The 19379-nt window shown below is 38.8% G+C and overlaps 1 protein-coding gene across 1 annotated transcript in view; it reads left to right on the forward strand.

Annotated features, from left to right (window-relative positions):
• The first annotated feature begins 2726 nt into the window (after positions 1 to 2726).
• The window catches only part of LOC105269890 (dipeptidase 1), a 29851-nt gene continuing 13198 nt past the window's right edge, over positions 2727 to 19379 (forward strand). The window contains exons 1-2 of the mRNA XM_011310480.1: positions 2727 to 5629; positions 16995 to 17148. Of these exons, the coding sequence (XP_011308782.1) occupies positions 5505 to 5629; positions 16995 to 17148 (279 nt within the window). The 5' untranslated portion in view covers positions 2727 to 5504. The remainder of the gene's footprint in view (positions 5630 to 16994; positions 17149 to 19379) is intronic.

Consider the following 19379-nt stretch of genomic DNA (forward strand, 5'->3'; position numbering starts at 1 on the left):
ATTTTATTTATATTTCTCACGCTATTTCTTCCAATAATCGAATGTCGTCCGGATATCGCAGGCAGTAGTTCTGGCATGTGGCCAACTATCTTCGGATCTCACGGGTAAAAGCCTCGCACTATCGTCCACATAGAACGCACATATAGTGGCGGTATGTATTCGTAGAAGCCACACAAGAATATTGTCGAGGCCATAGAACCTTGCCAAATTGACCGAGAACGATCAGACATGTATATGGTAACCCATAAAGTATCCGTTAAACCCGACAATGCACTCATCGTATCACCCGATTTTTTTACACATTAATCAATTGCTAATCTACCCTCACAGCCCCAACTATCCACCGAAAATTACCGAACAATAACGAACTATTCACGTAAACCGAAACAAATCTGTTCCGCGGAAATGATTTCAATCGTTAAGCAAAAATTAGTTGACTGATTATTCTCTTGTGATTTAGATTTTTCCCTGAGATCAATAGGAACGGTGGAAATTCCACTTCGATAATAATCGAAACAACATTTTCCTCCACAAACCAATATCGAATATAACAGTTGACATGATCCAATAGCTACCGGTGAAATAAAGGATGACCTGTTGTATGCTCTTCTGTAACATTTCGCCGTTTCACTACCGAAATGATTTTCCTCTCACAAAGGAGTCTAGCGAGGCCTTTGAGTATAGAACTCCATTGAATCATCGATAAACCGAAAAAAAACTCAGCAGCAAAGGCCTGCAATATCCAACTGATTCCCAAAATCGATGTGTTTACTGACATTGACCAATTGTCCTCATCCAAATTGATTGATAAACAATCCAAATCGTTTGGCACAGTCTCTCGGATTTATTTAGTAACGCCAACAATATTAACACGCCCCAATTATCGATAACACAGGATCGGTGTTTTTAAACGCATCAATTATGCGATAGAAAATGAATGATAGAAATCGTGAAAGATAAAAAAGTAATGACAAAAAATCGGTGAACGTCCGTGCAATCGATAGCTCGCGTTCACTCGATTTATCATGGTGGTGGGGAAAAGGCTTTTTCACATTTGCATTTGCGTGTCAAGGGAGAGAAGCGGGCGGAGAGTAATGTTTCCCCAGTAAATCCCCCATTACGTATCCCTGGGAATTTTGTCCCGTCAGTTGAACCGAGAATAATTCGATAGTGTTTACGAAGAGGTGAGCGGCTACCATTTGACCGCTGTTCTTTGACTCTATTCTATCCCCCCATACATATTCATTCGATAATAAAAAATACAGTCAGTGAGACTACGCATATGCATTCGAACAAGAGTTTTTAAAAATGTACAAGGCACTGTTTACACAGCTTACGTTGGGGATATGAATTCAAGATTTTTTTTCCATCCAACTGTTGTCTGTGTTAATTAAAAGCCCACGGTAACCTATTGTGCAACGAGCCTAGGGAGAATATTTTTTTTTTCCATGGAAATACCCGGGAGAAATCAGCGAATCAGTGGGTAAGAGTCTATTGAATTAATATTGAGTTCATGTTTTTTCTCTGCATCATTAAATTTATAATTGACTTTTAGATGTGCGCAATTGGGACGTCATATCTTGTGTGAGGGGATATTAAAAATAATTTATTATTTCCGCGCGAGGGATTTCTTGGAAAGAAGATAGAAGAAAAAATGTAGCAAAAAATGTTTAGAGTCAATCCGGAGAATTGGGAGGAATGGGATTTTCAGGGGGAAATTCACAGATATTTTTGGCGGGCGCGTTCTTGAATTTTAATTAGGGCGAAAAGTGTTGAGTTTATGGCAGCGGTTATAGTCTCATTTGATGTGAAGGTCGATAAATATCTAAACCCCTTTGGACCGTCTGCTTTAATAATGTGAAAGCAGAATTAGTTGCAGGTAGTCATGTGGGCCGGCATACTTGCTGTTACAATGATTTTCAAATATTAAATAAATTCCAAATCCTGGCTATCCAAGAGAATCATCTCAAGTTTAATAATTATTCTAAGTGAAGATATAGTAGAGATCAGAAGTTTTTGGAATAGAAATATACATAATTTCCATCGGACTAAAATCAGCAATCATAAAGAGCTTTCTGCATTCACGGGCACATAAAGAAAACTGAAAATCGTAAAGAAAACTGAAAAAACTTCTCATCTAGCCATTACCAAATATCTTGCTGCCATCACGAGCGATCTGTATGCCCGGATCCCCATCAAACTGTCAATCTTCTTTGACGAATTCTTTTGAACTTGCCTGAAACAGTATCCGCCCGAGATAAAGAAAAAAATCGAAGATTCGTCTAAATGAAAAAAACCTCATCTGTACTTCTAAAACAACACTAAGAGTGGAGCTTCGCTCATCAATTGCTCAACGAGACAAACGAAAGAAAAGAGCTCTCCCCGCAGAGACCTGAAACCATCAGTCTGGGATGCCATAACAGTTGGTCCGATATATGCACCAGACAATCGTCTGTTCGAAAACCATTACAAGCCCTCCAACTTGAACATTGTTTTCAGGTGGAGGTTTTTTCCTTTCCTCCCCCCAGATGGAAATGAAAGATAATGAGAAAAAAACTTGGTACATGACCGCGTATATAGAAGAGGAGAGAGACATGGTGATGCGTGACCCAAAGTGAAACATAGGAGAAGAGCCCCCGACGAATAAGTTGGACACGCTTGCGCAATGTTACTAGAGGAAAACGCCGACGTATTCGCCAGTCGGGTCTTTAACTCCGGACCGCGTATATCGTAGATCCCGGTGGAGTCGCGGTGCAGCATCCAAACAGATCGCGATACCATCAAGTCCAACACCCACTTGCTCCGACCATTGTCAATCCAATCCACACCCTTGACTGATCAAATCATCCAACACCTCCCAGACGTTCCCCAAAACACCAATTAACACTCCAAACACATCAACGACTAATTACCGCAAAATTTAATTAAAACAGTGAAGTAAATTTGGTAACAGTTAATTGGGAATTTGATCGGAGGGGTCTGGCAAAATTGACACAATTTCGTGTATCCATCGTAACGTGGAGAAAGACTTTATTCCACCCGTGTGGATCACTCATGCCAATGTGAATCTCAACGTAATTGGAAGCCACAAATACAATTCCGATTGGTGGTAGAACAGCGTGGGAAAAGTAGGTCGTACATTAAATGCGGTTAGCAATTGCTTGGGGTGTATGTATCAGTGAGTTATACCGTGGAACAGTCTCATTCATTCACCAACTCCCAACGGGAAATTGTATCAATAAGACTCATTACCGATAGTCTGAAGACCGTAGTGTTGATTCACCATTACTAAACAGTGAATTCTGAATTCTCAAATATTACCACAGCCGGCCAATGACCTGAGATCACTGGGAATTCACTATTAAATGCATCTCAAGTTGAAACAATAAACGCATTGGCGGATCCTCGGCATTCCTCCGTAGAATTTCCTAGCGTTGGAATTCACGAGATGTTACAAGTACGCTTGTGTTGAGGCAATTGCTCTTGACTGGGAGGGTAAAAAAATTGGTCGTGCATTGTTTTCCGGTCGTCTTATATCCCCAGAAAATTCAAAACGAAAACATTCCTTCGTCACGGATGGAGATCACTGAATAATTCAAATTCCAACGTCGACAACGTCAGTTGTTCGTGAGAAGACTCGAGCTGGAGAATACCTTTACGACTGTGTTCTGCATATGAAAATACACCCCAGGGAGTTGTGTAAAACTCGATAAAACCGGCCCGTCATCGTTTTCCCGTATTTTCGTATCAAATTCAGGGGGAGCAGTTGCTCCATCAACCTGTACACCCACTTCGACGTGGTACCTACCTATTTCGACACGGTACCTAAGATCGAGCAAGCTTTACGAATGACGTGTCCCCTCGGGACTCGTGTCCGATCAAGATAAATTGGAGTCTAGCTAGACGAGAGGAGCATCGATCAAGATTGAAGGTGCAATATTTGGAAGGCGTATAAGGAATTTTCCTGTACCAAAATGAAAAAGGTAGATTAGAGTGGAGTTGATTCTCAAAGAGTTGATTCTACCTGACGCCATTCGAGAGTCCTTGATAAATTCTCATAAACTGGAATCATCTCTTGAATTATTGTTTCATCTTAATGCCATCATTCCCATCGGGTTCACGAGTAACCCAGTGCCCGATCAAGATGAATTGATGTTCATCAGAACATCAATCAAAATTGAAGGTGCAATATTATGAGAACGGAGAAGAATTCTGGTGTACCACAATAAAAAGCTGAATCGGAGTGAGGGTGATTGTGCAAGTTCCGTGAATTAACCGGAGAGTTATTGAAAAATTCCGATGAACTTTCCACCGAAGGAGAACACTCTTGGGACAGCAGTTGTATCATGATCTGAAGGACACTCTTCATCTTCAATTATTGTTTCATCTTCCGCCTTCGGAGTGTGTCCACGGTCAAGGTTCACGGATGACATGTCCTCCTGAGACTCACGTCCGATCGAGATAAATTGAAGTCCAGATAGACGATAGGAGCATCGATCAAAATTAAAGGCGCAACATTGAGAAGACGTAGAAGTAATTCCGATGTGCGAGAATAAAAAATAAACTCGATTAAAGTGAAGTTGATCGTGCAAGTTGGCCAGAATTAACCCGAGAGTTGAAAAATAGTGATAAGGTATCAACCGCAGCTCTACTGAATCACCAAGAGAAGAGCAGTGGGAGAGAAGGGCCGTGGCACCACGATTTGAAGACCACTCTTCATCCTCAATTCTTGTTTCATCTTTCACTATCAGCCACAACTTGATATGCCAGAGGCAACCTAATTAATCACGGTGCACTAACGAGCTTGCTGGGATCCCCGCGGTCTCACGGACCCCCACCTCCTTAACGACACCCACGAGAGACTTAACTTGCAACGTCGCTGCTTGTGTATGTGGCACAGACAGTAGCTGATCTTACTCTGTTAAAGAGGGCAATATCTTCTCAAGAATAGAAGCGCAGCCACTCAAACGTACCTCAGTGTAGCAAGTTACGATGGCCCTCAGCATCGGTATCATCAGTTACTCGATAACAAGCTTTTAGCCTTTTTTGACCGAAGCTTACAGCACACCAATGGGTATGTATACCACGTTTTCAAATGCTGAATTGAGGACTCTTGATGGTATCCGGTGAAATTGAGTTTGACTACGTCCAATTCCACCACACTATTTGCTGTACGATCGAGGGATATTCTCCGAATTGAAGGACATGCATGATACGTTTTATCGGGTTGCAGTCATGATGATATTGTGCGCCGATCAACAATCCAAATAATTACACCGACAGTTAAAGAAGAGAGTATCAAGACGATTTGGTGAACTTTGCCTCGAGTGTGCTATCCCAAATTCGTATTGAGCTTCATCGAATATCCTCCAGCTCAGTGAATAATTGATCACTTGAAATGGTATAATCCAGCGATTCGATCCTGCATGTGCGACGAAAGCATCTGGGTTATGGCATGAGGACATTATCAGTGAAAGCAACCTGCGGGCCCAGCGAGGTGGAGGATGAGGATGGTGATGGGTGTCATGGTGCTGGGTCAGCTTTTGATGAGGATCCTGTTGGCTGCTCATGCCGTAGATCGGCTGGCAGCTGCCCGCAGGATACTTCGGGATGTGCCACTCATAGATGGGTAAGCTCAAATAGACAGCAGACTGCCAACTACTTGGTTGCACAGGGGGATTATGTTATGAAAAGTTGAATGGGTTTAATAAAGTAGGTTTAATATGGAGAACGCGATGGTGTGAAGGAAAGAGAGAAGAAAAAACAATATCAGTTGAGGGTTCCATAAATATGTTCACCGCGAAAATATCGCCAATAAAGCTCATACAGTTATACAATATGAGGGTTCATTTTTACCGAGACTGGTAAGTCCGATGGTACTTCCAGGAGTCGTTGTACAGTCGGGTTATATCAGCCGGGATATAAGCCAGCCGCAAAATATCGCTTATGATAATGAAAAAGTTTGCGACATACGTCGAGAGCGGCTCTTGCCTCAACTTTGAGCTTTCTTATTTTGATTCTCTGGTGTATGTAACGCAACTCGGAGACATCGTTTTTTCAACTTTAGCTGCACACTTGGAATATCCGATGTGACTCTTCCTCTCTTCGTGTCTAGGATCTTTTTCATGGCTTTGTACGGCTACGGTGTATCGACGTTCTCATCACAAACAACTTCACTCACATCAGAAAGCCAACGAATACGTCCTTTGTCGAGTCAAATTGCATCCTTTCTTCCCTATTTTTTAAATTCACTGGGGATTCTGGTGAATAAAATCGTTTTTCAACTGGCAACTCGATGATCTGGGGATGGGCTTGAGGAAAAATTGCTTCGTAAAGCCCTGGTTTGCATCCATCTTCAGGGATTCGATGGGGACGAGGTTAATATCTTCGTGATATACGTCGATGCCATTTTCATCTTGAAAAACAATTCATGAATTTTCTGGGTTTATGCGCGTTGGTAATAAAAATAACCATCATAACTTTCCACTTTGTCGTAATGTCTTTTTATGCCCTCCAGCTGGGATTGAATGCGACGGGAAGATAGACTTTTAGTTCACCGATTGTAAACATATTTTTATCGGGGCACGCTTTGGGATTTTACTACAGATGATTTGTTCTGATTATTCTGGACTGCTGAATTTCAATGAATGCAAGTGCTAAGTGCCGGGGGGAGGGGAGGAGGGTGGTAGGGGGCAGAGTGAACTTATTTTGAAACGAGGTGATCTGAGTGCTTTCACTGGGAGAAATATCGAGAATTTTATGGGTAACCCACATCCGGAAAGCAGTTCAGCAGACGAATTGTAAAATTTGAGATTTTTACTTGAACATATTCACCTCAATACTGCCTTTTTCTTTTCTATATACCTTGTCAGTTGATTGTTGGAATTCAGTAAAAGGGTTAATCGATTATCGCTTGGGATTATGAAAAATCTGGTATTTATTGGAATTCCAAGAGGGACTTGTTGAATATTTCTGAGATTTTCCGCTCAAAAAGTTTACACTGCATGTGAATTATTGGTAATGGTAATTTTCAGGAGAACGTCATTGAATTGCTGACAGAGGGAAATAAGTCATGTAATTTAAAACTTTCCAGAAACTTCAAGAAAATTTCACATTTTTAGGGACTAGAACGGTGGGAAATCGTTTGCAAATTAAATGTTCAAGTACATCTTGCATGATACAATGTTAAAGGTCCACGACCGATTACAATGATTCCTCGATATTCATCCCAGCCCTTACAAATATTAAAAGATGACGATATAAAAAGACACGCCGGTGCATGATAAAAAGACCCAGTGAAAAAGCTCAGCGGTATGACCTCCGTGAAAGACAAATTTGCAAGATTAACCGCCAGTAAGGAACTGAATGATCTAAAAAGGCGCGGATCCTCCCCTCGACTTGCCCCAGCATTCGATGAAAAGCGCTTATTCCACCACCACGAGAAAACCTCAGAGACACACAGCAAGTTGAAAAAAAAAGTGGCTAGGGGAGGCTTTGGCGCAAGAAACGCCAGTGGAAAATACGAGATATAGTTCGACGTACTTTTATTTTTTTTCTCCCCAACGATCGATGTGTGCGACGCATCCTGTACAGGGAGATATGAAATGCGGCCGTCACCTCGTTCTTCCAAAGTAAATCGCTTCGTTGGTAGTCATAGCGCTTTTTCATCGTTTGTAGAACTACGTATCTCGCATGAAATACGAAGGGACACACAATGTAAACCACGAAATTTCCGAAATATTGAAAGTACCGGCTTGAAACAATGGGCCTATTTCATTCTCGCGGGAGCACGTGAAATCTTCTTTTGTCCTGGAAACTCAATTTTAAGCTCGTGCTGTGCATTTTGTTGTGGAACAGATAAAGTGGAGGCATCCACTAGTATAATCTACCCCATGGATTTTTCTCGGATGGAAAAAATAATCATTTTATAATGGACTAGAATTTTCTGACGTTTTGCCGGGGGAGTCATAATTTCATCCGAAAATCAATCGACGCTTTATAATTCAGGTTTTCTACGTCGAGGTAATAAAAGTTAACGGAATTCAGAGCGATTTGGCGGTATATATCGATTTTGGTTGTGAATCCGTGGAAATATATATAAAATTTCATTTGACAGCTATTGTCAATCCATTCTGACGCTCAGATTTTTTACAAGTCTCTAATTGTTCTTTATACGCGATGTCATACTGTTGGAAAAATTTAAAAGTCGGTTGATATATTCTATATGATGGTTCTGACGTGAAATAAAAATTTTGTTTTGAAATTCACGTGATCAATTAGAAAATGCAAAATCCTCAATAGCGAACGTTTTAAAATTTTGTTTTAATAACTACTTGTCAAAAATCCCTGAGATTCCACAAATTAAATGCAGACAAAAAATTCTCAGTGGAATTGTGACGTAAATTACCTATCAATTTTGAATATTCTTCATGCTATAGAAATGATATCCGAAATCCATATGGAATGTGAAGAGAAATTCTCAAATAAACTCCCAGCAATATTTCTGGCTTGATAATTTCTCGAACTCCACTGAACGTAAAATGAATTATTAAAATTAGTTTGCTTGATGAAATTATATCAGTCTGGATAATAGATCCTCTGTGAGCATCACCAATGGAATATCTAATTGCTAACGACTCGAGCGTATTCAGTGTACAATTATCCAAGCTCTTTAATCACACAAACAGTTTAATAATAGTTATTGATTGGCGTTCATCCTCGCTTCATTATCGCACTTTGTCAGTCTATATGTTCGCACGATACTTCGATACCAATTGACTGATCTTCCCCATCTTGTAACCACATCTTGCGCCTCGTAATATCTTGCATGTTATTGATTGTGACTGAGAAATCCATAACGCACGATAAAAGTTATCGAGCTCCACGGGGCGTGCTATTTCACACAGAGAAAGCAATTCTCGTTTCAAAAGAAAAATTCTCTCTTCCAAACTCAAATTGTCCCGTCAACCGCCGGTTAATTTCTCAAGTATTATAGACTATTACTATAAATTCCCCAACAAGTGATTCCTCCCAACTTCCAAGAATTCCACTCACTCTCCTGATATGTTCCGTATTTCACGACTAATTAACACAACTGTCCAGCAAATAACAGTAAATAACAAGTAGACAAACAAAATGAGGACTCGTTGAATGGCTAGAGTGATAATTAATTGGGCTGTTTACCCTGTATCGATGAAATAAACAAATATTAAGGTTCGATTCCGATATTCATGTTTCATCAGACGAATTCAATCAAATAAGCATTACTATAATTAACAATTTGCCCAAGCAATGTCAATATTTTCAGGTACCCCCACATCTAGAGTGTTTTGATGGTTCTGGTCCGGTCATGGAATGTTTTCAATTGGTTTTTTAATCGCGCGCAGGTGGCAATAACGGAACTTCTCGTTATTTGAATGGGACAATGAGGAAATATTTTCCATCAAATAATCTGTCACGTTTCACGTGAATACACATTGAAGGTATCTCTCGGATTCATGAATTGGCGAATGCTTTTGCTAGCCCGGACTGTATTCCAGGGAATTCTTCAGGCTTTCTACCTTCCATTTTTCTCATTTTCAGCTGTTATATGGAGCTACCATGCGTGATTCCTCTCGGTTTTTGTCAGCCATTTATTGAGCTGGAATTTATAGGGTGCAAGTTCGGTTTCTCTGATTTTTAGCATTATTTTTCACGGAATTGGGGATATTGCAGTGAGTTTGTTCGATTGTATGTTGTTGCTGAACCAATTAGTTGAATTGTTACTGAATCAATTAGGTCAGCTGTGACCGAACTAATTAATCCTATCGGATGAACTGCTCGGGGAAGTGGCATGTTTTTTCTCCATTTCTGGAGCATTTTCATGGTGACACTTTAATATTGTCACGCTTTAAAGCGAAAAACGATATTCTCTATTTCGAAACCATTATCCTCAATTTGAAGGTTCCGGTTACAAACCCCAGGGGATAGGCAAATTATTCTCCACCTTGAGGAAACATTATATTGTATTTACAATCAATTTATGTGGGAAGGCGTAAAACATTGTCTAATTTTTAATTGAATCAATTATTCTAGGGATTTTTTAAAATTTTTACTTCAGATATATGACAATCACGTCTCCATTTTATCGAATTGATAATTGAATTGAGAAAATTGAGGACAGCTGATTGCTTTTGAAAAGATCAAAGGGGCTCGACTCATGGCGAGAAAAAGTTGTAGAGAACTACCCTTGACTTCCAGTAATCGTATCTTCTGAATTTATAAAAAAATTCCAATATTTTGCACGGAGGGAAAAATATTGCAAAAAGTCGATATGCAATTGGCGTGAAATTAACCCCTGGAAGCGATAAAATGCTGCAATATCATTTTTGGTAAAGATTACTCTTATTGCTTTTCTATTCTATTTCTTTATTGTCGAGGAATCTGAATCGGAGAATAATTTCTCAGTCTTTTCTTTTATCTTTAAATGGAGCTAACCTCAATATAAAAATGACGGATGACTCGCAGAAAAATCTACCGAGATAAAGACAATATTTCCGGGAAAAACTCTGATAATTTGCGATTCCTAGCATACTTGCTCCACGATTATTCACAAATTTCAACCGTTGGAAGAAAATAGCGTTGTACCTCAGTAAAATTTCTGGAATTTCAGGGACATATTTATGTTTTGTCGCATAATTTTCCCTGAATTTTCGTGAATAATCAAAATAAGCAGATAAAGATGCAAAATAAAGATGGGATTTGGGAGGGTTTACTCCACCTTATCCTCTGGAATTGAATAAATATTCAATTTGATATCCATTCTTCCCCAGCGTATAAATGCCCTCGAGACTCTCCATTGACAAGTGCAAAATTTTTGTCGTCATATTTCCTATTTCCATTACATTCCGTGACACCTTGTTGGGTTAACCCTCGTCGTGACACGAGGTTCTTGAAATATCTGACAGGAACCATTGAAAACTCCTAATATTTCTGGTGCACCATTTCTCCGAGAGATATTTCACCCCATTGTGCACCACTGGTGTCAGCAAACGAAAATTCTTTATTCGATTCTTCGCCTCTAAATTTAACCATTTTTTGTTTTCATCCCCACACATTTATATATTTGCCATCCACTATGCGTTATCATTATCATTCGTTATTTCAACGTTCTGCTAGGTAAGCACTTTCTAGCTGTGGAACAGCTAGGAACTCGAAAAAAAAATCTACATGAGAAAAGTGTTCGTATTTCAGTCGCTCGGCTTCAGGAGAAAAAAAAATACAACTCGAGTACAATTGTACATACCTGTGTCGCCCGGAGGTATAAAAAATGTGACAGCGTACTTTTTCAATTAGAATAACAATTACCGGGGAAAACCAGGTGCGGAAATTAGAATGGTATTGTATTTTAGGGATTCACTTCGCTTTTTTTATTTTTATGATTCTTCAACTGCTGAGAACCCCTAGCCCAGATGAGTTTAATGCCCCTGGTTTTTAAATTACGAGTGCTTTTTCAGATAAGACTTTTACATAATTCTCAGGTACGAATTTCAGGTCGGAATAAACATGGATGTTATTTTTTCAGAACGTAAAAACGAACGAAAAATAGCAGGCACATCTCTATTACATACGATTCAGTATAAAAAAAAAACAAATGAAAAATTGCACCTGCATTTTTAATTGTTAAAATACCGCGGGTGTTTGTTTCATGGAATCGAAGCCAATATCAGTCCCCGAAGAATTATTACAAAATTGTGTAAAAATGTTTGATTAGATTCGCGCTGGAGAATCTAGATATGAATTTCAACAAAAAAATGTATATATGCAATCACGAGGGAAGCAGGGTGTGAAAATTAGAATGATATTGTATTTTAGATCTGTAAATTTCTGAAATGACACTTGCGCTGTCGAGAGTGTTCCGGATAGCGTCCGGATGGGTTCAATACCCGCTCTCTCAAATTTTCAGGTGCACTCTTCGTCAAGTAATATCACAGTGAACAAAAATAAAACGAAGAAAATAAAAAATCTAGTTCAATCCACAACTCGCCGGGTATAGAGTACAGCTTCCGGGATAGTACTATCACAGCTCCATTGGAGTGGAATACATAAACAAAATTGCGCCGCTTAAAAAAACCCAGTGAAAGTCTGAAAAACCTTCACTAATGACTTTAGTAGTTGATGCCGGGTGGAATAACCGATATGAAGAGAAAAAAAAAAAACTTTCCAAACTGAAGCTCAATCCATATGTATTACTCTTAACGAATACTCAAAGTTGAACGGGGGGGGATGGGGTAAAAATTGAAAAAGTTGAGCCAATCTCGTGTAATCCCGTTGGAATTATTAATGCCGTCCCAATTTCTCGGTAAAGTGGCTGCGGGAATTTATACACAATTAATATAAAACTTATGTGCACTTGAGTTCTTGGAATGAACCATTCCCCGTGGCTGTGGGAGAATGAATTTTCCAAGAAAGCCCCATTTACTCTATCAACCCCTATTCAGCCTTACAAATGAAGTACGGAGGAGGGTTGACAGGGAAAGCTGGGCATAAAGTACCTTGAATTTTATCACTTGTGTTTTTGGAATAAGTAGAGTGAGAGTTTTATGTGCGTGCCCGGTATTAGAAGCCCTATAATCTCATATTTTACGCAATGAAATACGATGGCACTTTGGAGAATAGGGCTATGACCTCGTTTTTAAGATGGAGAAATGAAATTCGCCCTCCGGCACGTCAAGTACCTTTTCACACGCATGATTTCAGATTTTTTAAAATAATTTTACTATTATTAACTGGCTCAATAGTTTTTTTCAATAAAATAAGAAATTCTTTGAAAACACAACTCAGTTTTCAGTTATTCTTAAATTAGTTCGTACAAATTTTGTTTAATATCGAGTTTCCGATTCCACGGCTGTGGAAAAATTTTCACCACCCGCAAATTATCGAAACTTGAAGCCCCGTGAGTCTTTTCCCCCAAATCGAATTCCACATTGCCCTTCTGAAAATTATTACCCAATTGAACGCGAAATCCAATCCCCTTTGACATACTGTACATTCTTCGAAAAAACTTCCTCAAACTATTTCTCCATGTAAATCAATCCCTGAATTAATTTCAACTCCATAAAAAAATCATCTCCCAATAAAAAAAAAGCCTTTCTATTAAAATGTAATTATTGCTGCAATTCTTTCGGCAGTCGCTAATACAATTATTTACGCCAAGTAAATTTGCGAATTACGAGGAAATGAATTGCTTCAAAAAAATATTCCTGCACACCTACTTGTCCAGAGTAAATTACCTTGGCAGAAATGACTGGAATTATCCATTTGTCCTTTTTTTCACGGTACCAAAAATATGGAAAACACGGATTTATTTTGTGACGCCCCCCGAAAAATCCTCTAACCCCCAACAATGTCAACGGGGCGCAGCAGTAAATTGAAAATACATAAAAAATGGGATTTATTTTGAGGTGTGAAAACAATCTGACGCGCGAAAACTCATAAAAACTTAGAGAAGAAAAATATGCTATGTCACGCTTATGAGTATGCATGCGTGTCACAGCTAATTCCCTTAAAACACCCTGGGGGGTTTACAACCTCGAGTCGGATAATTATTATTATGCTAAGTGTCCTGGATACCCGTGGGCTGATCCCAGAACGTGTAGCTAGAGAAAATATTTTATAGCGTGTAATATATTCACAAAATAAATAACAATCACACGAAAATCTAACTTTGTATAAGAAAATCAAGATGGATAATTTCCTGGAGTTCCAATGATTGCCGGATGATTCTGGGGTGCATCCAAAGTTCAAAGGGCTGAATCACGAAATGAGTCTGTGAGCTTCCTATTGCCTTGATGGCACCAAGTATCAACAGTTTCAAGATCTAGGAGTGGTAGAAATCACTCAGTCGCACATATATCCTTCAGGGAAGCAGCTAATTGCCTCGTTGAGCTTTACGACGCAATAATACTATAAACGCGTTGAGTATTAATTACGTACACTCATGCTCTTAAAATTTTGTAATTCAGTGCGGAGGAGATTAACTGCAAGTCAAATTCAATTCGTTTGAAAAACGAATTTATGGGGAATCGATAAGGGGATATGCCAACCGATTTATTAGATTGAAAGGAGAAATTACTTTCGCTCAACAATTACGCAGGAGCGACCAGCTGAAGGGTACAAGTCAATTTAGGTAATTGGTAAGTTTTCGAAGAATATCTTTTAATCTGAGGGAAGTAGCGACAATTTGGTTAGGACCTTTTTTGTAGGGCTCAAACCACTCTGCAAATTAAGTCTTTATGATAATTTCACTATTTTCATTAGATTGAGAGATATTCCCGGAAAATGGAGGACGAAAAGCGTCAATTTGCTAGGCTTTAGTTTTCCGCTAGTGATGTATTGCACGTAAGACTATTCCATCGAGGAAAAAGGGTTCACTGGCACATTTACCAATTATCCATTAGTTTTTATAAATATTCGTTTTGGTCACAAAAAATTTGTAAGTTAATTCGTAAAATTCAAAGTTGCTCACCAGAAATTTTGAAATTTTAAATTAGTTTACCCTTACAAAAACTTTTGGTGTTGCTCACAGACAAATGGAATCAATACATCAAACCCCAAAAAATATATGAAAGCATGAACCCTGTTTCCTGTATCTTATACTCTTTCACCTAGGGAATAAAAAAAACTCAAGTACATGAGTGATTCAGTATTTTTTGGTGTGATCGCCCCTCAAAGTAAATGTTTCACCGTTATCCTCAGATGATCTATTCTTCCCGGCTGTAAATCATCCCTCAACCGAGATCATTTTATCCCCAAGACAGAAGCGGATAAAAATCCTTAGAGAAGGAGAAAAATCGGCTGAGCAGGGGTTCCACATCCCTCGTAATTTCTCACAGTATGTGTGCGTGCTCTATAATTTCTAGAGAATGCGAAAAACTTCAATCAATGATCATTAATCGCGATTGGTAATCGATGAGAGATAGTTCAACAGGAGAATTGTACCCTTGACCCCAGTTGTTCACCGCGATCCTAATCCTCCATTACCCTAGTGAAGATTTCTGATAGTCCCTCTACCTCCCTTCAACAATTTCCCGGTCTCAATCTTATCTTTAGTACCTGTGCGAGTACTTAAAGTGGTCTCCCAAGGATATACCACACAAATCTCGTTGCCCACAATGTGTCTCGTATGTGACAAATGAAAACACTTTGCCCTCGACTAGAGGGAATTTTTATTGCCCTTCGCGTCAAGATAAATAATCCCCAGGAGCTTACACTATTACTAAACGTCAGGCGAAATTTTACTAGAAATTTTCCCATAAGAAAGCTTTCTCAATGGGGATTAATTGACACCCCATGAAATTCCCCATAAAATTAATATTCACACGAGAAATAGTGCATGAATGAGGAAGAGATTTTTTCTGCATTTCGCAGAGAATTTCTTTCAACAGAAAAAAGGGAAAACTAGGCAAATTAGTATCTGAAGATTCTGATGAATGACTTCCCCTTCCCCTTCCCCGACAATTCATCGTATGTGCATTCATCATATTCGATATGGGATCCATATATATCCCACGAGATGTACAAACGATATGGGAAAATGTCTCTTTGCTCTTAGGCAAATGCAAAGTACTCGACTCCATTTCAAAAGTTGCTGGTGAATTTACGCATTTCGCTGGGTGTGAGATGTACCAAAGGAGTTGTACAGGTGTATACATAACAGTGTGTATGTATACTCTGGAAAAGTAATTTCTTGAAACTACTCATGGAAACTCGTTTTATAAACATCTGCTGGTCACGAGTGGTTCTGTCTGAAGAGAGACGGTCGCCGATTTTTTATAAAAGCTCTCTCAAGACCCCTTGCTTCCTGTTTACAACGAATATTTTCATTATAAAAACGACGGGAATTTTTGCGAACAAGTACGCTTGAGTTCGCGATATTTTTCCGCTGTTTTTGGGATAACATCGCGGAACAGATGGTCAGCCGGTACGTTACGAGTTTCTAAAGTGGAGTTTGTGATAATTAACGGTTCGTTAGTTATCGAAAGCATCATTTTTCCAGTTTTTTATAACGAGCGGTGATTAATTCCGCGTAAACTATTTCAAACTGATGATTTTCAGAAATATAAATTTTCCAATTTCATGCGGGATGGCATTAATAAAAATTTCAATGAATATCAATATTAACCCATTACCTCAAATCATTAAAAATTTGTTGTTGCAATTTTTACTTACATTCACTTCGGGGTTGAATTTTATTTCCGCTCCAATGACCACTCAAAAAATATAAAACTAAAAATAATTAATCAATCAAATTAATGGATTCTAGATTGAAATAATCACACAGATTCATTGAGTCGAAGTAATTTTTTTGAGTGCATATTTTTGTCGTTCCGAATCAAGTGGAAAAATGGAATTAAGTCAGCCAGAAATTCCCGTTTGCTTCTTTTGGAGTCGGACTTAATATAATTCAGTTCCACTTAATTCAAGTCAACATTTTTGGGCTGTTTGACGGTTGTTTATCCTTTTGCTTTATATTGTTGAAATTCTGAGTGAATCGCTAATCTCAATTGTTGATTAAATACCGCATTATCCGCTGATTGGTCTGACACATTCCGAATTCGCGGTTTCAACGTAAATTTAATTCCCGAGATGATGTATCGTGTCATAAACACGGAAGCGCGCCATTCCCATATCTTCAATCTTCATACTCCAAAATTGCATACACATCGTCGAATGGAATCGCAATATCTCGCACGTTGTCATGCTCATCGTCGATTGGTCCAATCCGACGTTTAAGTTTACGTCGGACGTAAAAAGGGCGGGCGCGGTGTGCATACCTGATATCTTTAAACGCGAAATAGCTTTCCCATCGTGATACCCTATATCGAACTAGAGTGTTCGAATAATAGACATTGCCGGCAAGATGTGACATTGCCAACAATTCGGATGCAACCATCAAATACCAAAATTACAGGTGCCACATCAATTAAACTCAAATTGGATTTTGATGATTGCAGGCACAACGATTTACCCTGGAATATTCGCAAGTTCCTGAAAAATCAACTGCGTGACTTTAGGTTTGAGGATCTGAAAGGCAGCCAGCCGTGGTCACAATCAGCCTGGAGTCACACTGATCTCAGAAGACTGAAGGAGGGCATGGTAGCAGCTCAAGTGAGTATTTACACACAGGTTAAGTGCCTCAATTAGTAAACCAACCCGAGTTCAGACCATTCACCCATCTGTATTTCCCTTATTAACAAAGTTAATTTCAGGTTAAATGGGAACTCCAGTGTAATGGGTTTTCGAAAAATAATTGGGGGCTTTTGTTACCGGAAATATCGGGCTTCTTCTGGGAATAATTGTTACATACAGCTCAATGCGACTGGGAATTTTTCACCGGAACGTGGTGTACACTTCGGAGTCAAATCAATAATGAGAGTTTATAATAGCGGAGGGTCGGGTTAAATAAACGGTGTGATGAGACAGACCGACGGAATTTTTATAATTTTTTTTGACAATGGAATTGATAATTGGTGTCAATCGCATCTGAATATCAGTTAAAATGAGAACTCAGCTATTAGCACTTGAGAATTCGATGAATTTCTCACATGGACTGAAATATTCAATGAATTACGGACCTGGAATTCAGCTATCGATTACCGAAGTGATGAAGAAAAATTACGCAACGGTATTGTAATTTTCACAGAAATACCAGATAAAAATTACGATAAACTCTAAAAACGCTCGTTTCCCTCAAATTATTATGTAATTAATTATTCCCGCGTCTTTTCCTCTCATTTTTTCCCCCGGATAGTGGGCCATAGCTTGGGAAATATTTTTTTAGTGCGATACAACTGCCAGGAGTAGTGAAAAAAGGAGTAAAATTTTTTTGTTGAATTTTGCCAATCTATTCATTGCTTTCCGCGCGTACCGTGATTCCACCAGAATTAAACATATTTTTTCCCCCAACAAGTGACAATAGCATCAAGTCATTTTCGGTTTACTCGTGTTTTACTGTAAAAAACAGAATATTGGAGAGAATGGAGGTTGGAAAATGGATCGAATGCAGCAGTAACGAGGCAGAAATACCAAAGCGCATGCTGTATTTGTCAGGATGCTACGGCGAAGCGTGAAAAACAGGATGTGATTATGAAAAATTATTTGTCACTCGTGTGGAATACACTCGGAAAGATGATACACGTATGAAAATGTATAAAGAATTGAAAAAAAAAACCTCTGCTCTAGGTACCGCCATGAAGACGCGACTATTTGTATTACCGTGAATAATTCGAGATACCCGGGATGTGAGAGTCACGAATGAAACAGCCAGCGCTCGAGTACATTTGTAATGGGAAAATTCCCACAGGGAAAAAGTAATTTTCGAAACTGAACAAAAGCCCATACTGTTGATTTAAAAATGTTAATAGCTCTTTGTTCCACCTCGACAACTGGTTGAATTCTAAAAGCCCCTCGTATGTGTTTCATTAAATTTGATTGGATGCTTCAATCTATGAAGTCCCGAAAAATCCACTTTTGCAGAATTTCCATGAGAAAATATTTCATTATGATTCTATGGACATTATTTTTAGAGCAGAAAATCGTTTATTATTCTTGAAAATTAATAATTGTTTCATTCTTTAAACTGTTTTGTATTTGACCGGTAAAATTTTTTATTTTTCTCACATTTACGGATTTTTCAACACTGAAGGAAAAATACCGTGGATTCAACTGAAATTTGTGGCGGGTGAATTTTTTCATGATCAGCAAAATGAACGCATTCACTTGTGAATTGTTATGCTAGGGTAAGTGCTTTTCATTTCACACGTTTTTTTTTTTTTTTGTAAAATCGCTGCCACAAATGAGTGAGAAGTAGTTCAACCGGTAAAATGGACGTAAAAAACAAATCCATTTATCCCAATTTACCAATAAACACCAGATTTGATATGTATTTTTACGTCCCCTTCAACAACACGAAAATTTCGGAAAATTATTCGCGGTCCAAAACGGCTATTCAAAAAACACCCCAACGCGTAAAAGTACGAATGAATATCGCTGGCCTGATAAAAATGGCTGCTTTAAGAAAAAATAATAATGTTCATAATAATGGGGAACAAATGAAATTGCACTGGATGGAATTTACCCCTCGATTTACCCTCAGCATGCAAAGGAGCAAAAGATGAAACTTTATACGTAGTCTCTACCACGAAGGGCAAATTCACATTTTGAGAATTTCTATTCCACCAGGATCTTGAGGATCGGTTCTCTGGAGCGATTCAACTGTGGGGAATGTAGGGCACATAACGCCTCAAGCAAAATTTGCCGGATAGCAATATTCATGTCAAGAGATCGATAAATGTGGGTAGACCATTTTCCCCTCTGGTATGAAACAAAATTAAGTTATT

The sequence above is a fragment of the Fopius arisanus genome, unplaced genomic scaffold (assembly GCF_000806365.1).
Source record: "Fopius arisanus strain USDA-PBARC FA_bdor unplaced genomic scaffold, ASM80636v1 scaffold00076, whole genome shotgun sequence".
Lineage (NCBI taxonomy): Eukaryota > Metazoa > Arthropoda > Insecta > Hymenoptera > Braconidae > Fopius > Fopius arisanus.